Consider the following 23,672-nt stretch of genomic DNA (forward strand, 5'->3'; position numbering starts at 1 on the left):
TGTGTTGCGGCGACAGAAGCAGCCAGTGACGCCGTGGATTCACGTTTAGCTTTGCAGTCCCAGGTCACAAGTCCAGTCTTAGATGTCTTTTAACTTTACCACGTGCACATCCTCACACTCCTCCAGTAACCTCTTAGACTTCTTGGTACCTGTTGAGGGGGTCCGACCCCAAAATTAGGAAGCGCTGCATTAGAGTTATTCTAACATGATCATCTTTGGATGTTTATCTTATTCCGGCTGGTTTGAAGAAGTCCAGTTGATCTCCCTTCAGTCTCAGCTAGATGGCAGCACGGCCCCCAGATCCCCATCAATCGTTTTGCTGATTAATCACCGTTTAATCTGATATTTCTTACTGCGGTGGCGTTCAGGTGAGCCTGCGTGTGGAGGAGTTGAGTTTTGAGTTTTGAGTTTTGAGTTTTGTCCTGTGCAGGGAAGAGCGGTGGTACGGATGCTCCACAATCTGTTAACTATTTTGCCCTCCAACTGAAACCTAAACCTTTCCCAGAGAAGGACAGAGCTTCAAACGGAGCTCCTTACATCCCCCCACCCACCCACCCACCCACACACACACACACACACACACACACACACACACACACACACACACACACACACACACACACACACACATCTAAAGTGTTGGAGAGGTAGTGAGGTGGAAGACCACCCTCTGGCATCCCAGTCATTCAAATGAGTGTGTTTTTATCTCTGGGGGCTGGAAGAAAGGAGAAGGAAAGTGCTGTGTTAAAATGTGTTAATGAATAACTCCTGAGCTCAACACTCTTTCTGCACAGACTCTTCCTCACTCTCTCCAAACAAAATACTCTTTTCTTTCTTTCTTTCTTTCTTTCTTTCTTTCTTTCTTTCTTTCTTTCTTTCTTTCTTTCTTTCTTTCTTTCTTTCTCTGGATGTGTTACACCTGTTACTACTGAATGAAAGAACAGCGTAGAACAGATTGATGATACTGGAGAATGAAGTGTTTCACTTCTGTGCGCGGTTCTACAGATTAGCAGGACTGTAAGTGACTCTTGGCATAAAAATAAAGCTGTGAGGATCATTAACGTAAAAGTCACGATAGCTGAATGAAACAAAACCCTCATGACCAATGTGTTTTAAATGGTTTTGGCCATTCAAAATACAGATTTTAAGATACCAAGACCACAGCAGCAATAGTTCCTTACTTTGTAATTAGAGTACGGACGCAAAACAGAACATCAGCTTTCATCTTTTAGTCTCTTTTATTTAAACCGTGGGTGTTAAGGATTTAACAACTTGATAAAGCAGTGATTTTATATATTCCATGTTTGACAAGGGCCAATGTGTAGCAGACACTAATTTGGATGTTATTTGTGTATATATATGTTATTACAGTTATTTGGTTATAAGCTAGCCTGATGCAAACCAGACCCCAATCTCACTGGCTGAATATATGTCTGGTCCATCCTACTGGGCGCATTGGCTCATTGGTTCATTTTAACCAATCGGCATACACCGACACCGGCGACACTCTGCCACCGCTGCAACTACCTATGGCCCGTGTTTTTTCCTGAGTACGGTGTATTTTTTAAATTGTTTGAATGAACGCCAGCAGCTTAACGAGGATCTGAGCGTTTATTCTTTCGTAGATTTTTTTCCTGCACTCTTCGTTGTCACCAGCCGTCCAATCGCAGTGAAGGAAGGGCGGGACAAACCAGGTGAACCACCAACGCTGGTCGCTGATTGGTCCGTCCTCCAGCGTGGCTGTGTGAATAATTATATCGGTGCAGCCGGCTTATTATGAACGAGTGTTCAGCACATTCTGTAATGTTTAAGTTCGTTCTGTACTGTTGTTTCACCAATCTGTATCGTACACCTACTACAGGCCGGAGTTTTGTATCTTCCTCTCATCTTGTTGAGAACGAGCCCCGGTGGGTTCTCCTCTGTTCTGCTCTGACACAAAGACCCATTTGTGAACGTCTCACGGTGATATGAGTGACGGTGTGCTGCTTTTAATACCGTCCCGTTCGGCCTGTTCGTGTTCGGCCTCGGCGTGTACGGAAACCTTTCGCCAGGAGACTGTAAGTGACAAAAACAAAGGCAGAATGAGCAGAGTTTCATCGGCCGAACTGTCACGCTGTTATTTTTCACCTCCGCATGTACCGCACATCAGCGCCTGTTATTTTCAACATCTGTGCTATCTGCCCTTTTCAGTGTTTTTTTTCAGTTCCTGTCAGCTGGTCGCTTTCTCTTCTCTTTTCATCTCCTTGGTGTTTTGCTGTGTTCCCTCTTGCTCTCTCTCCTTCCCTCGGTTCTCGCCTGTCGCCCTCATCTGCCCGAAGGTGCCTGCAGCCTCCAATTCTGAGAACGTGATCAAGTTTCAAAAAAATTCAAGGAATGCGAGCTGCCCACTGCCCATTTTTCAAGGCCCTGTTTATGCAAGAATGTTATTTTTACAAGTCTCTACCTTTAACCCCCCTCCACATGCTGCTTTCCTCCTTTTCCCTTCCATTACCCCGAATATCCTTTAAAAATACAGAACGGATAGAGAGGGAGTGTGTCTGTGTGTGTGTGTGTGTGTGTGTGTGTGTGTGTGTGTGTGTGTGTGTGTGTGTGGGTGTGTGTGTGTGTGGGGGGGGGGGGGTGGCATTCAGCAAACAAGAAACAAAACAGAGGAAAATTAGCAGTTTGGACGAGACGGGCAAGGAAAGAAAAAAAAGTGGAAAAGGCTGCTGGCTCCATTGAAACCTGTAGATTTCTGTAAACAAAAGCCCGTCGAACAATGCCTGTTGTTTTAAGCTGAGCTGACGTTGCCAAACTTAGAGATTGTTTGTTGCTGACCCCATCTGAATCCGAGAGAGCCAGCAGCAGCGCCGGGAAACAAAAGTGACAGAGTCCCAGTGGCTGCATGGAGCGGCTCAGACCGCAAGCTGCATTTGGTTCAATCAGAACGACGGAATAATCACCGCGTGCGGGTGGAGTTGGATTTACCAGAACAACTTGAGAGATCTGTGTTTATGAGAAAAACAAATCACAACAAAAGGTCTCAAAGTTGCAAGATCCCAATTTTTTACTCACAAGAAAAGATGTTCGAATTAGAAGAAAAGAGCTCATTTAAAACCGAAAATAGATCTTAATAGAAGGAAAAGATATAAAATTTAAAAAACTGAGATCATGTCATGTAATTTACAATTGATAAATAATGATGAGATCCAGACCTTTTAATTATGAGAAAATATGTAATAATTACTAAAAAAAAAAATCGTGACAAAATCGGGATCTCCTGTTTTTGAGAAAACACATAATTACGAGAAAAAAAATCTTAACTGCAAGATATGGAACGTGTATTTTTTTAGTATAGATGTCATAGTAAACAGAAAATAGCTCTTAATATTAGGGAAAGCTACTTAAATATGAGAAAACTGTCTCATTATTATGAGATAATGTACAATGGATTAATGGAACAGGAGTTGAATGCTTCTGAATTTGCCTGAGAATCATCAGGTGAAAGATGTTTTGAATATCATGTGATGTGATTTAGAGATATATGTCCGTGCATTTAATAGCACACAGAAAAAAGGAAACAAATAATGGTGGGGAAACAGTTCGTGTTGCAGCACGATTGCAACTCACGGCAATATTAGACTTCCTCTTTCTTGTCTAAGTTCACGTCTGTTCACACAAATGAAGACTTTTGATAATATATTCTGAAATACTGTAAAGAAGATAGATATTCAAGCTTATATTCATCATATTAAATTGGTGGCACCATAACCACTGCCCTCTCCAGTATAGCTTCAATGATTAATAACCAACCTAACTTTTCTTGTTATTATGAGATTCAGATCTTGTAATTGTGAGACAACAAGCCATAATTATTAAATGAGATCACTGCAATGCAATTCAGTAATTATTAAATATCAGCAGGTAGAAGTTTAAAGTCAGTGGTGGAAGAAGTATTCAGAATTTTCATGTACTGTAACTTACAACTGCATTGTGAAAATACTCCATTAAAAGCAAACATCCCGTATTCAGCAAAAGTACATACGTATTACATATGTAAACTCACTCGGCAGCAGTCATCTGCATCATATATTTACCATATTATTCAAACTAACGTATTAGAATAGAAGTAGTATATACAGTATTGGTGTCGCAGCTGACCACTGTGAAGTAGATTTAACTGCTCTACTACAATTTAACCTGCTGCAAATTTTACATAACTTTTTTGGGTAAAATAGGAGATAACTTCTGTTATTTCAAGATAATGAAAGTGGAGGGACACGTCGAGGTAGAGACTAGCAGGTGAACATGCTGATGAGCCTCATATTCGTTTGAACGCTAATGTTCCTATCACCTTATTCAGTTGACATATCTAAATCCTAAAACATGGCAGGATATGATGTCACATTTAATTTTGTTGCTGTTATCAGTTGCCTGGCTAAGAAACAGATGTTCTTAAGAACGGTTGTTCTTTGGCTGCAATTGCATATTTGATAGAGTAAATATCATGTGTTTGTGTATGTACATGATGTGAGCAGGCCCCCAGGTAGTAAACGTGTTCATGTTTGTAGTGTACGTTAAAAGCTGTGCTCTTAAAACATGACGGAGGGAGCGGGTGAGGGCGGTTGGCCGGATGCCCACTGGCTGCATGCCCACATCTCCGGCTGCTGTGGAGCTCCGTGTCACGGCCAGGACTCCCTGCCAGAAGGGCTTTCCCCAGAATCACTTCTGCACACGCACACGCACACACACACACACGCGCACACACACACACGCACACACACACACACACACACACACACACACACACACACACACACACACGGACACGGACTCCTTCACACACCAAAAAACACATGCACACACATGCCTTACACTCAGTCATGCTGCCCATGTGTTTAGTGTCAACATTTTGATAAAGCTCTGCAAGGCAAACAGTATATCCTCCGCTAATGGCCTGACTTGGCAGGTTTTTTTTACTGCTTACCAATAAAGAGAATTAAGTACCGTTCAATGGTGTTAATTTGGTCATCATAAATATCATGAGTTCCTGATGTGTACGTGAACATGCTAAAGGGTAAGATGCTTTTTAATTTTGTCTAACTTTATACTTATACTCAGCTGCATTCAGTGAAAACTCGTGTACTTTTTACACCTTTACAGCAACTAGCTGCTTCAAATTACTGTAGTTACTGTAAATGTTACAAAATATAGGATCAGTTGTTGTTATATCAACTAGCAGTATATAAAATGACAAAAAATGCTCCACTCAAACAGCTACTACATCAACATGCAGCTGATGATACCTTTGTCTTTTTTCCTTTGTAAATTTTGAATGCAGGTTGTGTAGTTGTGTAGTTGTGTAGTTGTGTAGTTTACATCGTGGTGAGACTTCTTCAACTGAAAAAGTCCTCCTGCAGATTTTGACCTCTAGTAGCACCATCTATGTTCTATAAGTTGTTCCATATTTGGTTTATTTTGACACACATGCAGGTGTATTGTGCCAAAGATATGAAGCAATGTGCCAACAAAGGCCGTGAAGAAGAAGACTACAAGCTAGTAAACGCGTTCTGTACATGGATGTTTGAGGGGCAATCAAAAGGTTCACTGATTGTTCCTGCTGCGTGTGAATGGAGCGCAGTACGATAATGCACATGGAGCAGGGGATGCTTTAACCTTTGTGAGCGAGTATTCAAAGTTCCATCTCTTGATCAACATCAGCTCCTGTTTTTGTGTTCATTAGTTTCTGCACATTTGCAATTTCACCATGGACCTGAAACTTGAGCACAAAGCTCACGGTCAAATTTTATGTTGAATTTTTTGGCGAACAGAAAGAAGTTGCGGGAGTCAACAATTGTGTTATTACAGGCGCAGTCAAGTTGGACTCGGTGTTCAAACCCCACACGGTGGCCCTCCTGATGTGACGTGTCGTCTTCGGTTTTGGACCGTGACACTCTGCAACTTTAAAAACGTAAAAGCCACTAAAAACCCCTTTCAGTGCTTTATGACCGTGGACTTCCTGAAGCATTTCAAGCATCTGCGTTGCTAATCTTTGAAGTGTGATACAAAATATGGTGCGTGCACCGCTGATGCTGTTGATCAATAATACTGAAAAGTTATTGCTCCCGCTGCCTCGAGCACATCATTTTGATTCCCACTCGTTTTAAGAGTTGATTTGTTGCCAACACTCAGCACTTCTGCCAGTTTGTCCCAGTGGTCACTTGTGGCATTGCAATGACAAAAATCCCCAGCTGCCCATAAAGCACTCTAAAATACAAAAATAAAAATGATGAAAGAGACATCTGTAAAATTGTTGACTTCCAACTGCATTGATAAAAGGTTTATTTGTAAAAAAAAGAAAAAAAAAAAAGATATTTAAGTGAGCAGGTGCCATCTTTGTATCCAGGATCCAGTTCTCCTTAATACAGCAATACAAGAATCCTGGATTTTAGCTGCTTTAACAAAAATTGGCTTTGCAAGTGTTTTATGAGGCAGGAAATGAACATGATATATTTGTCAGAGATGTAGAAATTATGCATTTTGGGTAAGAAACACCATGTGAGGAATGTGTCTACAGCCTTTATTGAACTGCATTTTTAAACTTGGCTGCGTAGAAGCAGCAGATGCAATGAGGGTAGAATATTTAGAGCAGAAACAACTGCTCAGTGTAAGTTCATTTATCATGACTACTTTCACACACACATGAACAGGCTCTAATTTTTTCAGAGAATGCCCAAGTCGATGTTTTGGTGGTCTGTGAAAACACCCCTAACCGTTTTTTGACAAATCAGCGTAAAGAAAGAGAATAACAGAGAAACCATGTTGGTCTGTGTTTGCGTTGCCCGTTCATTTTGTAATTAGTTTCCACCAAAGCGCAGCCAACTTTAAAGGCAGAATGTGTGTTACCCAGATGTCTTCCTCAACCTGATGGTACCAGAGAGAGAGACGGAGAGAAGTGAGGACAATGTTGATGATGAGACTGACAGTCTTGGCTGTGATGATGATGGCCGTGTTAATTTGCGTCTTTGTTAACATGACATTGGATTTTGATGTGGTTCATGTTTACAGGAGATGTGTTACAGTACGAGCCAACTGTTACACGCACATATACACAGTGGAAGACTTGAAACTGGACTGCTTATTTTGATAGGTGCCTCCCAAACGCATGCCGTCTGTGGTGACCACAGCGGGAGATGAAGGAAGGGAAACGACGAGAGAAAGGAGGGAAAGATGAGGCTCCTAACGAGTGCAGGCTGATTTCTGGTGTTTGAATTGGCATGCGGGACAGAAAGAAGAGGAGGAGTGAAGATAATAGACTCAAAGTGTACAAATTTGTTTCAAGGCACATTTACGTACAGCACAAGTGAAACACCAGCTATTGAAGAGCCAACATTTTTGGCATGTGCTAAAAATGTTTTCCAACTTCCGAGTTTGCTTCAGCGTTGCGAATCTGCAGCTCAACGATATTGAAAATCCCAAGTTGCATTAGATTGGTAACTTAAGTATGTGATGTACGACCCCGTTTTCAAATCCTTTGGGATGTTGTGTAAAATGTAAACAAAAAGAGAATTCAATGAATCGCAAACGGACAACTTAGCAAATTTTGATAGAGAAATGTTATTGTTTTATGAAAACTATATCCTCATTTTGAATTTGATGCCAGCAACACATTTCAAAAAAGTTGTGACAGGCAACAAAAAACTGTAAAAGTATTGTAATGCTAAAAACAAAACAAAAAACAAAACACCTGGTGGAACATTTCACAACTAATTAGGTTAATCGGTAACAAGTCAGTAACCTGGTTGGGTATAAAGTGCATTGGTGCACGAATATGTAATGGAAATCACTGCATGGGCTCAGGAACGCCTCCAAAAAACATTTTCCATGATCGCAGTTTGTCAGTGAATCCACAAACGAAGGTTAAAGATCTACCATGCAAAGAAGAAACAATATATGTACATGATCCTGAAACACAGCGATCTTCTCTGGGCCTGAAGTCGGAGAAGGTCCGAGCTCAGGCTGCGTGAAACTGTCCTATGGCATAATGAATTCAATTTTGAAATTCTTTTTGGAAATCATCGTTCTCTGAAGTAGATGCAAATGTTGGATTGTCAGTTTTGGAAAGCTACAGCAAGCTCGGTAATGTTATTTCTGATTCCCTCTCGACGTTACTTTTCATTTGTGTGTTTTAAAGAGGTGCTGAGTCATCGCCAGTTCTTGTGTACATAGTGTCATAGTGTACATTTGCTAGCTCGTGTTTATACGCACTGATTTTAATTTCAGTTTTCAGTTTACCTCTGTTCGGTTTTTGAATTATTTTGAAAAATATTCAGATTTGAGTTGAGATTTGCAAGCCTGTGCATTCATGTAGGAAGTGTAGTCAAAGACTTGTTTACCTATATGTGATGTGTGTGTGTGCATGTATGCGTGTGTGTGTGCGTGTCTGAGAGTGTGTGTGTGTGTGTGTGTATGCGTGTGTGTGTGCGTATCTGAGAGTGTGTGTGGCCTGTGGTGTCACTAACAGACACATTCTCAGTGTCAAATAGGCTGCGTGGACTCAGTGCCAACCTCAACAACCTGGCTGACCCCGGCATCCTCCTCACAGGCTCAACACAACACCAACACAACATAAACACACAATTAACCAGATGTTTTAGCTTAATAACAGTTAATATGTCGAGTAAATGTCTAATATCCTGTGGTGTTTTTTTTATTCTGCTGCTGTCACGTTGTGGTTTTGTACCGTCGTCTGCTTTTCTTTTTTTTTTGTGTGCCTTACAGCACAAACACTTGTATGAAGAGACCGTTTCACACGATTAACTTGTGACAGCGTGGCCGATGCCTTTGGCCACGCTGTCAACGTCAAGGTCTGTTCTGCCGCCGATGGATGATTGATGCTTATTGACTGTGACTGTACAATTATTAGGATCTTGTTTTGGGGCTTTGAAGGAGTGTTTGCAGGTTGTCCAGAAGCATTTTCTGGAACTTCGTCTCCTTCATTCTTTGCGTCATAAGTTGATCTTAATGTACTCGTATGACTTTGGTGAAGCGCTCACTGTGCTCTGGGGTTTCTGCTGTTCACTTCGCACAGATCGCTCGCTACCACAGAGTGCATTGAGTTTATTGAGTTTCCTGTTGATTAAATTTACAAGGTGAGGATGGTTTTATTACGGTATGCTTTGCTGCTTTTTCTGCTCATGCCAACTACCCTGGTGATCATTAGTTGGGTTTTGTATTTCGTTTTTCAGCCCCGTAGAGGTGGCCCAGCTCTCATGGGCCATTAGCAGAAATACACTGCAGTTATGGATGTGACAAAAATAGAATTTCGTTCACAAACTTACTTCAAATAAATTCTGCCCCAAAAAAGAAGAGACTAAAACAGGACTCAGTGTGGTTTTGGGAATGGCAGTGTTGGTCGGTCCAATAATTGGTCCAGACTGAAACATACAGACATTCCTGGTCATCGGAGGTGGAATCATAATGACGTTAGTGAACCTCAGACATTTTTCTCTATCACCACTTTTTGGTTTGAATTTTAGTTTTAAGTGAAACATGTTGGCAACTATTTCTCAGATATTCAAGGATAACTTTGGTGATCCTCGCTACGTAATCTCAGTTCATTATCAGTCTGGTGTAAATTTCGTCATCTGCCCATTTCCCCGAAGAGCCGTGTGGATCCCTCTGCATACCCCCTCGTACAGCCCATAATTTGCGCTGCAGCCGTGCACGAACACAGAAACCATGAATTTGCGTTAAAGACGTACAAAACGAATCACTTTCCCATCCGTCTCAGCTTTACTTTGTTTGGCTCTAACTAGCAAATATTAAGGCGCTAAACTAAGATATTGAACATGGAACATCAGCATGCATTAGCCATGTTGCTAATAGCTTATTTGCAGCTTTAAACTGTCTTATGGTGTAATGACTGAAAATTTTGAAATTATTTTTGGAAATTATGGATCTCTGACGTAGATGTGAATGTTGGATTGACAGTTGTGGAAATAAATGGCTAGCTTGGTAATGATTGGAATAGAATAAAGGATACAAGGAATAGATAGAATATATAATACAAACATTCAATGCAGGAAACAAGAGTTTGGTTTACTTTTCTGGTGCATGTGCAGTCAGTGTCCTTCTACTACAAACGTGTGGACATCCTGAATATCTTTGGGTTCCTTGGGTTCCTTGGGTTAACGGAAACAGATGGAAAACAAAGTAACACAATGACCTGACAAAGAGGGAAAGAAAACCAGAGGAATATATACTGACAAGAGATGATTGGTAAGTGAGTGCAGCTGGGTCTGATTAAGAAACTGAAAGCTGGTGAGGTGGGCGTGGCCGGCAGGTAACAGCAGGGAGAGAGACAGGAAGGACCAGAGACTCTCAAAATAAAAGAGGAAACGGACTGAAAATTAAAGAACAGAAGACAGATTTTCAACAGAAAACTGATCAAATCATCTGAGACGATGACACTGGTGGTCTATTTTTTTTTTTTTTTTTTTTTTTTTTTTTTTTTTTACAGTTTCTCTGACTGAATGATTAATCAATCAATCAATCAATCAATCAATCAAGAAGATAGTCGTCAGTTAAATCAGTCATAGAATACAATATGCTCATGATTTACAGGAATAGAATATCTCTTCTCATACATCAGGAACAGATGGTGCTGAGTGTCGTGAACGTCACACCGGGACCTCTTTCTGTCGATAAAAAACAAAGGAATCATAGAAAATAAGGATTTAAGTCCAGTAATCAAGATGTTTATAATGACCAGGTGTTCAGTTTACGATCTGATCCGAGGTTCCCGTTAAATTCCCATGCTGTGGAATAAAATGTGCAACAATTTACATGTTTAAGTAGAATGACCGTTGATAATGATATCGGCAGGAAAAAAACAAATATTTCAATGGGCATTAAAACACTGAGGTGCCATAAAATCTGTGATAAACCAGCGACAGTTAAAGGAGATTTAGCTCTTTTTGGCAGGATGAAGTGAGGAGGAGGAGGCGGTGAAGGTGTTCCTCGGTGACAGTTAGATGAGCCCTGCCTGCTTCCCCCCTCCTCCGGCAGCCACACCACAGCTATGTTTAGCCCGAACACCGGGTTTACGGCCACATCTCGGCCCGATGTGGCAAGGACTAACTGTCGGGATGGGTGACAGACTCTTCCTCCCACCCACTTCGTGTCACCCCTCCTCCTCTCCCCCCCCCCCTCTCCCACCCTGCGTCAGAAAACACTGAGCACTAGAGGAACTGAAACCCGGGCGAGGTGGCGGGAGGAAGGCTGGAGAGGGAGCTCTGCCAAAATAGACGAGGGGTTTAAGCAGCTCTCAGTCGACTGCCTCTCCAGGTTCAATGAAAATTCCCCATCGAGTCGTTTTAAAATGTTAATAAAGTTACATTAGGATGAGGATTCATTCCTCCGATCAATTCATCCTTTTTTTTTTACCCAGCTTTTTAAACAGATCAGTTTTATTGCACGTGGACGTTTGTGCATTACAATCAGCCATTAAAACTTTCTTTGAGGTTTGAGTCGCTCAAAGTGCTCCACAGAAGACTGATAAGCTGATAACAAGAAAAATCCAAAGGAAAAAAGGAAAATAATTTGAGACCAAACCACAGAGGAGAATGGTGGAAAATCAAGAGCAACAAACCAATAAAATAATAATACATTTGAACGTGAAATAATAAATATGGAATAGAAGCTAAATCTGTTTTAAATTGAATATTTATACATTTGAAACCAGTCTGGAATGTTTATAGAAATAAAATCTGATTTTAAAGTTGAAAAGATTATTTGTGTCACTAATAATTGATAAATTATCAATTTAACAATTATAATCAATTAATTGTTAAAGTCATCGATGAAGGAAAACTGTTATCTATTTATTGTCTTTGGCGTCTATGTGAGGAGTTTCTGCCTTATGTTATTGTACATCTTTGGATTTTGAACTGTTGGTTGTCTGGAGCTTCAGTTTTTTGACTTTTCATAGACCAATCACTGCCAAATATAATTCGATTTAGTCGTTTAGGCTTTTCTCCAAACGTACCCAAATCACGAGGAAGCCTTCATATGTATTTAATTGTGCAGCTGTACAAAAGTCTGCAAGTCATAGCTGTCAAACTGTTGAATTTTAAATCAGTTTAATTCTTAAATTTAAAATGTCATCAAATCAAACAATTACTATGTAATATGTTGATTGTGGGTCTGTGTTTTCCTCCCTGACAATATGAATAGTTAATATAATTAATTAGTCAATCAGCATATTACCATTAAAAATGCAAAAAATTTGAAGTAAACTGCTGCGAGTGTTTTTCTTTTATTATACTTTCTCTGGACATTTGGTGGAACAAAACTAAACGTAAGCTGACGCCACTTCGTGCTCTTGGATACTGAATAAATATATATATGTTTTTTTTTATTGTTTTCTGATGTTTGACCAAACAACGAATTGATTAATCATTCACCATTTTATTTTGCTTCATTATTTACACGATTTATCGCTCAGTAGTTTGTGTTATTCTTTGTCTGTCTCCATAATGACCCAACAACTTCTAAAAAATGTAATACAATCTACCGAGCTCCTTCTCTGGGCGTTTCCAGGACAGTTTTAATGACCGGGGCTGGTATGTGGATGGTTTGTCACTCCGGACTACGACGTTTCTCTCTGTGGAATTCTCCTTTAACATGTCTTAATCTGTAGCGCGATGATGAGACAACAACAACCAGGCCACGGTAGACCAGGTCTATTTCACTAAACCCACTTTCACACCACTCTTAGACTTTTTAACAATGTGGGAAAGCTTTGCTCTTTTGGTGATCATGTCTTTGATCCAGACCAGACATCTCCTGTTTTTTGAATGAAGAACAAACTCAAGTCTACATTTTTGGTTCTTCTTTTGCAATCTGCCAAATCTGTATCGACCTTCTGCAGACAGAAGCATGCCGACTGTGCATTTGCCATGAAAGTAAACTGGAAGCTTGTTTTGTGCACTTTATACCCAGTGTAACTATATTTGTGCTGTACTCAACACCCCATTATTGTAAAGCAGATTCACACATTTTCTTTTTTTTTTGTGACTTTTTCATGTTGCTCAGTCAAACAGAATAAACGAAGCAGCTCCTCTTCCTGCTGTCGGGAGGTCTCCGTCACGTTTACTAGTGTGCATGCATGGAACATGTCTGCGTCTACACGTACATCAGGGTGGATCGATAAGTTCTGAGACTGCTGCTTGTGCAAGCGTGTCGAGCACAGCACCGTGACGAGCACAGAGCAGGAAGAAGATATAACCCTCGTGAGGAACTGGTATGAATTTCATCACTTGATCATAAATACTTCCCGAGTTACACATGTTTTTGTGAGCATTGTCCTGTGTGCGATGTGTCCATGGATGTCACACTTTTGCATTAAACTCTGGAAATCAGGAATAGAGAACCTTAAAATACTTCAGGAAGTCCACCGTTACGTTTGCATTTCCGACAGGTGGAACGTCACCGTCCATCGGGTCAGGAGTGACCAGGTGGGTTTTCTTTGACGTTCGTGAGGCTGTGAGCCGGGAATTGGTTCCCAGGAGGGTCGGAGTGAAACCACGGAGCTCTGCTGAGACCTTCTGAGGCGTCTGAGGAAAAAACGTTGACCCGATCTGTGGCGATGGCACTCGGGTTCTCCAACATGACAACTCGCTTGCTCACAGCGCAATGAAAACACACAAGTTTAGTGCCCACAACAACGCAATCGTAGCTCCTCACCACTCCGACCCACTAGATTTGGTTCCCTGCGACTTCTTTCGGTTCGACAGAAATTTTTTCCAGATGTTCGCCGTCTGCTCAACTTTCAGGTGCATAAAGCAACGCAGAATGACCCGGTCCACTGCTCACAGGAACGTCTGTAACTCTGGAACTGATGATGATCAAGGGAATAAATTCGTACCAGTTATTCATGAGGGTTGAATCTTTCTCCTGCTCCGTGCACGTCGCGGTACTGTGATCTGTGCGGGTGAACGAGCAGCAGTCTCATTGCCTCGTACCTCCGGTTGTAGTTTGTACAGAAGTGAGTGGAAGCCTGCTGTCTGGAGCTTCAGCCCGTCGCCGTGAGCACAAATGGATGTAGAAACTATGAAGCCCACAACTCTGTGGGTTAAGAACCTTTCAGATCATTTCTCTTCGCCATTCTAACTTCATCTGGTCTCTGAACCTCACTTCATTCTGACAGTTTGAAAAAGAAAAAGATGAGAACGTTAACGTTTTTGTTCAGGATGACACTTAACTATCTCCCTTATTGATTTTTCTTTATATTTTCATGACAGGAAAACTGGTTTTAAAGTTTCATAGGCTCTCCTATGAATGAATGATGGTCCTGAATGTCCAGTCGTCTCAGTTCTAACAGAACGTACCCGTAGAGGCTTTTTATTTTTTGGGGCTGGAAATGTTTTTCTGACTTCCCTGTGAGTGAGCTGATGGTGGCCATGCCGCCTTCGTCCTCTCCTGCTTCCAGTCCTGGTCAATGTGGTTAGTAAAGCATGACCTGCCAGCACCCACCACCTCCACCCCAAAACCCCAACCCGAAACCCCCCCCCCCCCACACTGGCCCTCCTCCCTTTCTCGCTCTCTCTCTGGAGTCACTTGACTGGTGCAAAGACCCCTGACTCCACTGCTGCATATGACTCCAGTTTTCCCTCCCTTTCTAGTCATCCCTTTATCCCTCTCTCTTTGTCTTTGTTAAATATTGTTTTCTTTACATTGTGACTGACATTGTGGTGTCCTTTTGTTATCAATTATTTCTAAATTGAAGCGTTATTCAGCCGAGGTTAAAAATCTTTTTTTTCACAAGTGTTCCAGGGAAGATAGGCATCAATACTTAATAAAACAACAGAAAACGCTAAATGTGCCAAGAACTGAAAATGTATCAGAAATGTGACCATAAAATCCTGATTATTATTATTAATAAAAGATTTCACCTCAAAGCCACATTACCTTGAAACCCAAGGTGGTTTAAACAACAGTTTAAAACTATTAAAAAACAAAAAACAAGACACCACTCAAGAAAATAAAGATTTAAATTTACTTTCTAATTTTTTTTAATGCTCAGAAATAATCCTCACTTTTGGATGCCTTTGTTGTTTTGCTTTACAAAGTGTATACGTTTACTTTTTGTTATTCAAATTTAGACGCTTTTAGACTTTAATGGAACCTTTTACAACCTGCCTTCCTTATGCTGCATGACCTTTCTTGGGTTACCAATAATCGTTTTTTATATTTCAGCTGAAATGTTTGTGCAGCGGAGCACTTCCCCCACTCCTCCTCTCCCCACCAGCGCGGCTGTTGTCACCTAAGCTCCGGACACTGAACTCACTTTCTATATTTAGTTTGTTCATATAGTTCAGTGAGCAGCTTCTGCAGCCACAGTGTTTGGTTTTGTGGGACTGTAGTTCTGCTGCCGGCCTGCTTTGGTCCGGCCCGGTCCGACCCGGCATCGTTCCACTGCAAACTGTCTGACTAAAACCTTGAATCCCCTCTCACATGTAACTCAGTATGGCCGCGGCAGGCAGCGAAGGGGTTAATACCAGTCACTCAGCATGCGGGAGCCGTAGCGGGCGGGCAGGCAGTGCAGAGGCAGAGGCTGACCTCTGACCCCTCAGGAAAGGAATGTGGAAGCTCTTTCATCCAGGACAGAAACCAAAGACACCCGGGCGGTTGGAAAGTGGCGGTTCAATTCTGCTTTCACCGTTTTTTGATTAGGGGAAGTGAGCAGAGGCTCCATGTGAATGTACTGTGCAGCGTTTGTCGTAGCGGCATCTGCCATTTTGGAGTGAAGCTCCATCCTGCTGCAGTGCGTCTGTTACTTTGTGATCACTGCAGTGATAAAGTGTGATCAGTGGTTGCAAATGGCTGCAGTCAGGCTGTTTGTGCTGGTGGTTATGAAGGCTCTGACCTCTAACCTACTACCTGTATGTGGACTTGTTTGTAGTTTTGTAACAAACAAGATGCTCATCACCCGCTGCCGACATTTAAGAATATTAAGTTATTTTCATTATAACCTAATGTGTCCGTTTTTTCTTCATTTAATTGTTTTGGCGATTAAATGGCAGAAAAAAGTGAAAAAACATCGACAAAGTTTATTTTGTAGGATTAAAGCAGAATAAAGTGATATTACGGCTTTTTCAAAAACAACTTAATCCAACAGCATGTTTTTGTGGTTTCCATTTTTTTTTAATTTTATGTCATCTGTGTGGGTGGAGGACAGTAAACAAACAGAGACCTTTAATCTGAAAGGACATGCTGACACTTTGTTGATGTTTTTGAAGCAACAGTTAATATTAGTTTACGCAGCTGTCTCAAAACAAATTTTTCACAGAAAATATCCCAATCTTCTTAGTATTTTCTACAAGACTAGTATTAATGTACATTATCTATTAGAACTGAAACAAATAAAAAGCGTTTGTCACTTCATTTATTGGTGTGTAGTTCGTGTCCAGTCTCTCTTCATAGTGTTGAGGAGGATGTGTGTCCTCCTCGTTACGTACAGACCTTTAGGACATGTTTAGGAAACCTTTAGGAAACACTTGAAGCAGAAAGAATCTTCCCATTTTCACTTTCTAAATGCTCCAACACAAAGGTTAGTAAGTGCACCTGTCAGTCCCGGATAAAAAGGAAGACAACATTTCAGTCATGATCTACAAAGAGTAACTTTTCTTATAATATTACACCTACATTTTTGAAAGGTAACAAAGACAAAAAAAGCAATAACTAGCGAGTTTATTTGGTCAAAATTGTGTCAATCTTACGTTTATTTTTGTCTTTTTTTCCGATTAAAAATGTTGTTTTTGAAGAACAAAGGAAATTTAAACTGATAAAAAAAACGAAATGGCTGACTCTGAAGTTGTTGTTTTGGGTTTGTTAATAGATTTAGATGAACTCAAAAACACTTTTCCCTGTTTCATGGAATTAAAAGTAGAATTGTAATGCGGCAACATTTTAAAGTTCAATTTGTAGACTTCAGAGGGATTTCTTGAAAATGATGTCATGTGTAAAAGTACCTGAAACTAAGAATCGTTACATGGGTCTCCACCCAGAAGCTCGCCAGCCACAGGTTGAGTATGTGAATATCGATTTTTAATTATTCACATTAAAGAAGCTTTTTTTAGCTGGTTTGGTGGAGCTCAGCTATGTGAATAGACGTTAGCTCGCTGACACTTTCATTTTGTCAAATTAGCTGGAGGCTCCTGCCTACGAATGAGCCCTTCATGTCTACATAGGAAGCAGCTTCTGCCACATGCTGTATGCTATTTGATCTGCATGTAAGCAAACTTAAAAATGAAAGACAGTAGCCCATCATATGAACGGTGACAGCATCTGAAGCTCGAACTGTTTATCAGACGCTCATCGCTGCGGTGATGGATTTACTGTAGAAACACAACGGGAGGGGGGGGGGGGGGTTATTGTTCCTACAAAAGGCAGCAAGCTGAAACTACAGAAAGGCTGAACTTTATGAATCTGTGTACCAAATAGAAAGTTTGTAATGTGCTTATTTTATTCCTCTTAAAACATATCACCTCTCATCCCACCACACTATCAATTTACAATTTAACACGGTGCAATATATATTTTAAAAGCAATTAAATGAGTTATTAAGTGAAAAAAAAGTTAATTGCTTTTTAGCGAGGCAAACCTTTGTTTACTTTTAGCAGGACTAGTTCAGCTGTCATTTCCTTTATCATAGTTTTCATTTAGCTGCTCGCTACTTCCTCATTTAGTTTTGAACAACAAACTTTGAAACCAGGATGTCAGATAAGAGAATTTTTCCATTACAGCAAGAGACAATTAGAAAAAAAGAAAGAAAGAAAGAAAGAAAGTACCTTTTGGTTTAGCCACGACTATCTCACCAGCTGACACTTGATAAAGCTTTCTTACTGTTGTCACTGTTATGACAACTGTTTTCCAGTTATTTCAATATCCAAAAATAAAATTTTAACAAGTTCATTGCAGTTTTTAAGCAGGCATCTGTACTGTTACTACAATGCCATGGCAACGGGGTTGCTATGAGGACCTGTTGTAAAATATATAAAAAAGGGAGCAATTTCCCATTTATTTTACAATCATGTTTATTTAATTGGTTTTCAATTTTAATATCTTTTTGTACGAGATCAGTTTAGGTTTGCTCTTTCTCATCTGATTCAACAGTTAATTAATTAACACAATTAAAAATGTGAAGGACAACATACATGGTGTCACTGCTGCAGTACGAGACTTACTTTGGAAATCACTCTCAAACATCCAACCTGAAACACACAGATGTGTCAAATCGACTGAGGTGATGAAGTCTAATATTATTATATGTATTACAAAATGCGCTGCAGATACATTGGATAAGTAAAACTTTTGGAATTGAAAAGAGAGTTTTGATGTATATAAGCATATATTACATATATATGTATAATACAGAGGTCAGCATGAGTCATTTGGGCTCGTTCAGGCCTGAGGGCATCCATGTGTGAAGCTCCTGCTCCACATGGCATGTCATGGTGCATCCTTTTGTGTTCAGGCTCCAGTTAGGTTTATTTCTATAACTTGACAATGTGGATTCTCTTCATTGTACTGTATCGGCCCGTCTGTGTGCGTGCCTTTTGTATGTGCGCTCGCCGGCCTGTGTGTGCATGATGTTGCATTCGGCGTGACCAGAACCCCCGTGTGTTGTACGTGATGTTGTGCGTGGAGGAGAGAGGCAGGGTAGGGCGACACGGCATGGTTCGGGCCAGGAATGTGCGATGTGGGTAGGCTGTACAATAGAGCCCGGCTCCCTGAGGGTGGTCAATGGGACGGGTGTCACCCCCCTGCACCCTCCCCGCTGGGTGATGACCACCACACAACGCCACAGCTGTCAGGTCCTCTTAACCACCGCTGTAAACACACATACATTATGGGGACACATGTATGCACATCTACACAGCGGGAGCACACAAGCACACCTGTGCTAAAGTCTATCACGTAGAGATGAAATAACACACACACAACTCTCACGTGTGGATACGTGTGTGTGTGTGTGTGTGTGTGTGTGTGTGTGTGTGTGTGTGTGTGTGTGTGTACCTTCATTTCAATGTAAACAAATCTAAGAGGCATCTGTGAAAGCACTCAAAGCAGATTCCTGCATATTTTCTGTCTTTCTTAACCAGCTGACCTCTCACACAGAAAGGATGCCGCTACATGTGGAGTTGTGCATGTATGTGCGGACCTCGATCATGCGTGTGTGTGTGCGTGCGCGCCACACACTGTATGCCCACATGTGTTTACCACACTTTGATGCACTCCGGGTTCACGTGACTGCTCAACCTTGGACTTAGCTGGTGCGGGGAGGTGAGGTTGGTGGGTGGGCGGCGTGGAGGAGGGAGGGGGGGTCACGGAGGTCACTGAGGGTAAATAAGGGAATGCAGAGATGACACAGAGACAGTGAGTTCATCCGGTCCGCCAGAAACACAAGTTCACATAATGGCCGTCCTTATTTTGACTTCAAAGTTTGTGGCTGTTTTCCACTGTCAGGAGGAATTTATTGGACTCGGGGGGGGGGGACAGGTAGCGCCGGTTCTGGTTCTAGGAAGCCCGGGCCTGTGGCGTAAACACTCCCCAATCCACCCCCCCCCCTCTCTCTCTCTCTCCACCCTGGAGGTGCTTGTGTGTGTGATTCTGTGTTTTCCCAAGGATTACAGGAGCCTTATCCAGTTTCATAACAAGTACATACATGTAGCCACACACACACACACACACACACACACACACACACACACACACACACAAAGTGGGGGCCTGTGCGGCAAGCTGTTGATCCGCAGACACACACGATGAGGGATGAGGCCGTGTAATTGCACTTGGCCTTCACGTATACGGTCGTACAAACAAAGTTATTGTGCTGCGACTGTGATTGAGGATCATCAGTCGCAAAACTGTTGTTTTGTCAATCCTCTGCAGTTCCTGTCGTGTGTGTCAGACTCTGCTGTTCAGCTCCCCCTAGTGAACTCAAAGGAAGCCTGCTGTTGAGTTCACAGGACATGATGAGATTCAAGTCGAGTCTGTTGAATTGTGGGTTGGACGCGTTTCATTTTTCACTTGTTTGGAGAGTCATTTAATTTTGTGACAGTTTTTGTGAGGTGCAGGGCGATATGGCCCTAAAATTATATCACACTATATCTGGGTATTTTTGCGATAAGATATTCTTGATGATATAACAAAATACTGAAAAATATTTGATTAATATAATAATAATTATTATTAATAATAATATTTTGTAATAACATACAATTTGAACAAAACAAGCGGAACAGATTTATATGTCAGCATAAACATAACATTATGCCTTCAAATATTGATTAAAAACTAAACAAAAATGATCTTTCAATTGTGTAGTTTGTAAAAAAAAATGAAATTAAAGTGAGATTCAGGTCCTGTGAATAGGCCTGAGGTGGATGGATGGATCCAGCAGCGGTGCAGCTGCTGCTCCGTCAGGACCAACACGATCACCTGCACAGCTTCTAATTACTTCCTCACCCTGTCAGCAGATTCAGCCACATTCAGGCCTGATTTTCATTTGACGTTTGTCCATTAATAATGTACTTTTCGGCTTTTGTTGCACTTTTGTCTGTGACGAGTCGAGTTGTTCACCTGCTGCGCTCCGTGTGGGCGGAGCCCCGTGTGTGGGCGGAGCTACCGGTGTGAAACACAGAGAGGACACAGGAGGAGGAGGAGCAGAGGAGAAATAAAGCGACAGTCAATTAAACTCGCACTCAGCTGAAAACCTGCAGAATACAGCAACTTTCAGTCACTCCTGTTGCTCAACAGGTCGGAAAATTGCCATCAGCACGATATGCATTTTTGATATCGTCTGAAAAATGATACCGGTGTTATTGTGAACGATATGATATTTGACTTATATACTTATATATCCCGGTTGTGTGTGCTCTCTCCTCGCAGGACAGTAAAGATGCAGAGCAGTATTTCCCACTCGCCGCCAACCATAGCTGTTGGGACCGGGTGAGGAGGAGCAGCTGAGGCGGAGCATGAGAGAAGTCCAGACACACAAAACAAGGATTTTGACAAACAGGTAAAAGAAATTGATGTTAGAAGATAATATAACAGAAGATAATGATTACCTACTGCAATAAAACTACAATAGTTCACCAAATCAGTCCATCATCCATCATCCATCATCCATCCATCCATCCATCCATCCATCCACCCATCCATCCATCCATCCATTCATCCATCCATCCATCATCCATCCATCATGAAGTGTTCAGTGAAGCCACAACACGTATGAACAGTTGGTTTTAAAGCACGTATGTTGTATGTTGTGTCTCCGCACAGATCTCGGCTTACCTCGATGTTTCCACTGGACTGTTGGCCCTTCCTGTGAGCTGTCAGTCACCTTCCTTTTTCTACACCCCTCTCCCCCCTCCCCACTCCCACCACTCCCGACCCACAACGCCCCACGTTGAGCCTGCGAGGCAGGGGAGCCACACGTGTATTTTCATGGCAGCGGCACTCTAGGGCTGCCATGGCAGCTGCTGCCGCCGATGCCTCACACCGTATTACCGCACTGACGCCGGAGGAAGAGGGACGACGGACTGCCGCCAAGCTGTTTGGGAGCGCCGCCCCGCTGCCACGGACAGAAAGAGAGAGAGAGAGAGAGAGGGGGACAGAGAGAGAGAGGGAGCGGGAGGAGGAAGGAGGGGAGGGAGGGAGAGCGAGCGGTAACGAGTGTTTGGTGTGCGGGGCCCTGTTCGCCTCGCAGGACAAACTCCGGCTCCACGCCTTGAGTCACACGGGAGAGAAACCCTTCCACTGCTCACAGCCACACTGTCCCAAGGCCTTCAGCTCCAAATACAAACTCTTCAGGTACTGAGCCCATCTCACAGCGCTCAGGTCACATCCTCTGAACTACAGCATGATGCATGGCTTCCTCCAAAGTCCCCAATGAGTCACATCATAATGCGTCACCTTTATTTATTGTGTGAACCCTTAAAAAACAATAACGGAATCAAGTCTGTCTTGAAAGCAGTTATAATTAAGCAATATTACACGAGAGGGTGTTCTTTAACGGCATTGATGGCACAGACCATGAAGATTATACAACAAGTTACCAACTAAATAAAATATGAAATCTAAATGTTTTCATATTGTGGAGCAATTCGCTCTCAAAATATAAACCTTTTTGTGAGTGCGATTACCATTTCCATGGCAACACATGGGGTATGACTAACAACTGGAAGTAGTCCGACCCTTAGCAACCACCTAGCAACGGAGAGGATTTCTAGTCCATTTTATTTCTTTCTAGAGGTGGTTTCTCAAACTGAATAAATACAGAACATAGAAACACTAAACTGCTCAGCGAGCTCAGTCTGATTATAACAAAGATATCTGATGAACAAAGATATCTGATGAACAAAGATATCCATGGACTCATGTGTTTTTAACATTTTAGCTCCGTGTCATGTGTTCAAACCAAACCGGTCCAGCTAGCCTCCTCTAGGACTGTAAGTGCGTGACTATCCGTGGTGTTACGGTACGGGTGCTCGGAGCGACCAAAAAGGACCAAAAGAGACCCGACTTCACCAAATGGGTCATTTAATAGACCTATAACACATTATATTACATTTCATATAACATTAAATTCTAATTCTATATTCCCATTAAGGAGGTGGAGTGATATTTCTAGTGATGAGCAGGGTGTGATGTCATGATGATTTGTTCCAAATGTTCAGTTGACCAATCAGATCTCTGGGTCGGAGCTATTCGTTATATATTTTTGTATATTTGAATATTTTTCTGTTGGAAATAATGACCTCTTCAGTGTGAAAGGTGTCACTCATTTGAACCGTCCCACAGAGACTGTGAAGCGGGACAGAGAGTTTTAGCATCGTTTTCAGATGCACCTGCTTTGGTGAACCCAGTGTACACTTGGCCCTGTTCCACACAGCAGACAGAGTTAGTACCTGCTGTATACAGACATGCTTAACATCATAGACATACAATAAAAAAGTAGGTCCCTCTTTGACTGCCAGCATTCATTGCAATGATGCCAGTTTCCAGATTTCTGTGGAGAAGCTGTCTCATCATGCATGTATTAGGAGTCCAGCTTCATCCATAATAAAAAAAAAAAACCCCACAGCTTTCTAAATTATATCAATATTTAAAATTTAAAAAAGCACACCAGAGGATGCACTCCTCTATTTTCCTATAGAACCCCCCCAAAAACAACCCCAAACACCCAAGACCTTTTATATGCTGTCACTTCCTGTCTGCAGCCAATCAGGGAGGTTCCCTGGAATTAGTACCACTTCAACCCACCTGGATCTGATCCTAACATGAGACCCACCTGAATCTGATCCTAACATGAGACCCACCTGGATCTGATCCTAACATGAGACCCACCTGGATCTGATCCTAACATGAGACCCAGGTGGATCTGATCCTAACATGAGACCCACCTGGATCTGATCCTAACATGAGACCCACCTGAATCTGATCCTAACATGAGACCCACCTGGATCTGATCCTAACATGAGACCCACCTGGATCTGATCCTAACATGAGACCCACCGGGATCTGATCCTAACATGAGACCCACCTGGATCTGATCCTAACATGAGACCCACCGGGATCTGATCCTAACATGAGACCCACCGGGATCTGATCCTAACATGAGA

The 23,672-nt window shown here is 41.9% G+C and overlaps 1 protein-coding gene across 4 annotated transcripts in view; it reads left to right on the top strand.

The window, feature by feature from the left end:
• plagl2 (pleiomorphic adenoma gene-like 2) overlaps positions 1-23,672 on the top strand; it is a 52,198-nt gene that overhangs the window by 18,184 nt on the left and 10,342 nt on the right. For 2 of the 4 annotated variants that reach the window (XR_011179230.1, XM_069169165.1), the window contains exons 2-3: positions 20,938-21,067; positions 21,331-21,861. Coding sequence is in view for 2 of the 4 variants with exons in the window: in XM_069169165.1 (XP_069025266.1) it covers positions 21,521-21,861 (341 nt within the window). In the remaining 2 variants the exon portion in view is untranslated. The remainder of the gene's footprint in view (positions 1-20,937; positions 21,068-21,330; positions 21,862-23,672) is intronic. The other 2 variants (XM_069169167.1, XM_069169166.1) reach the window with 2 other exon arrangements.

Source organism: Embiotoca jacksoni, unplaced genomic scaffold, assembly GCF_022577435.1.
Source record: "Embiotoca jacksoni isolate LCO1_2020_lvr unplaced genomic scaffold, fEmbJac1.0.p SCAF_43, whole genome shotgun sequence".
Classification (NCBI taxonomy): Eukaryota; Metazoa; Chordata; class Actinopteri; family Embiotocidae; genus Embiotoca; species Embiotoca jacksoni.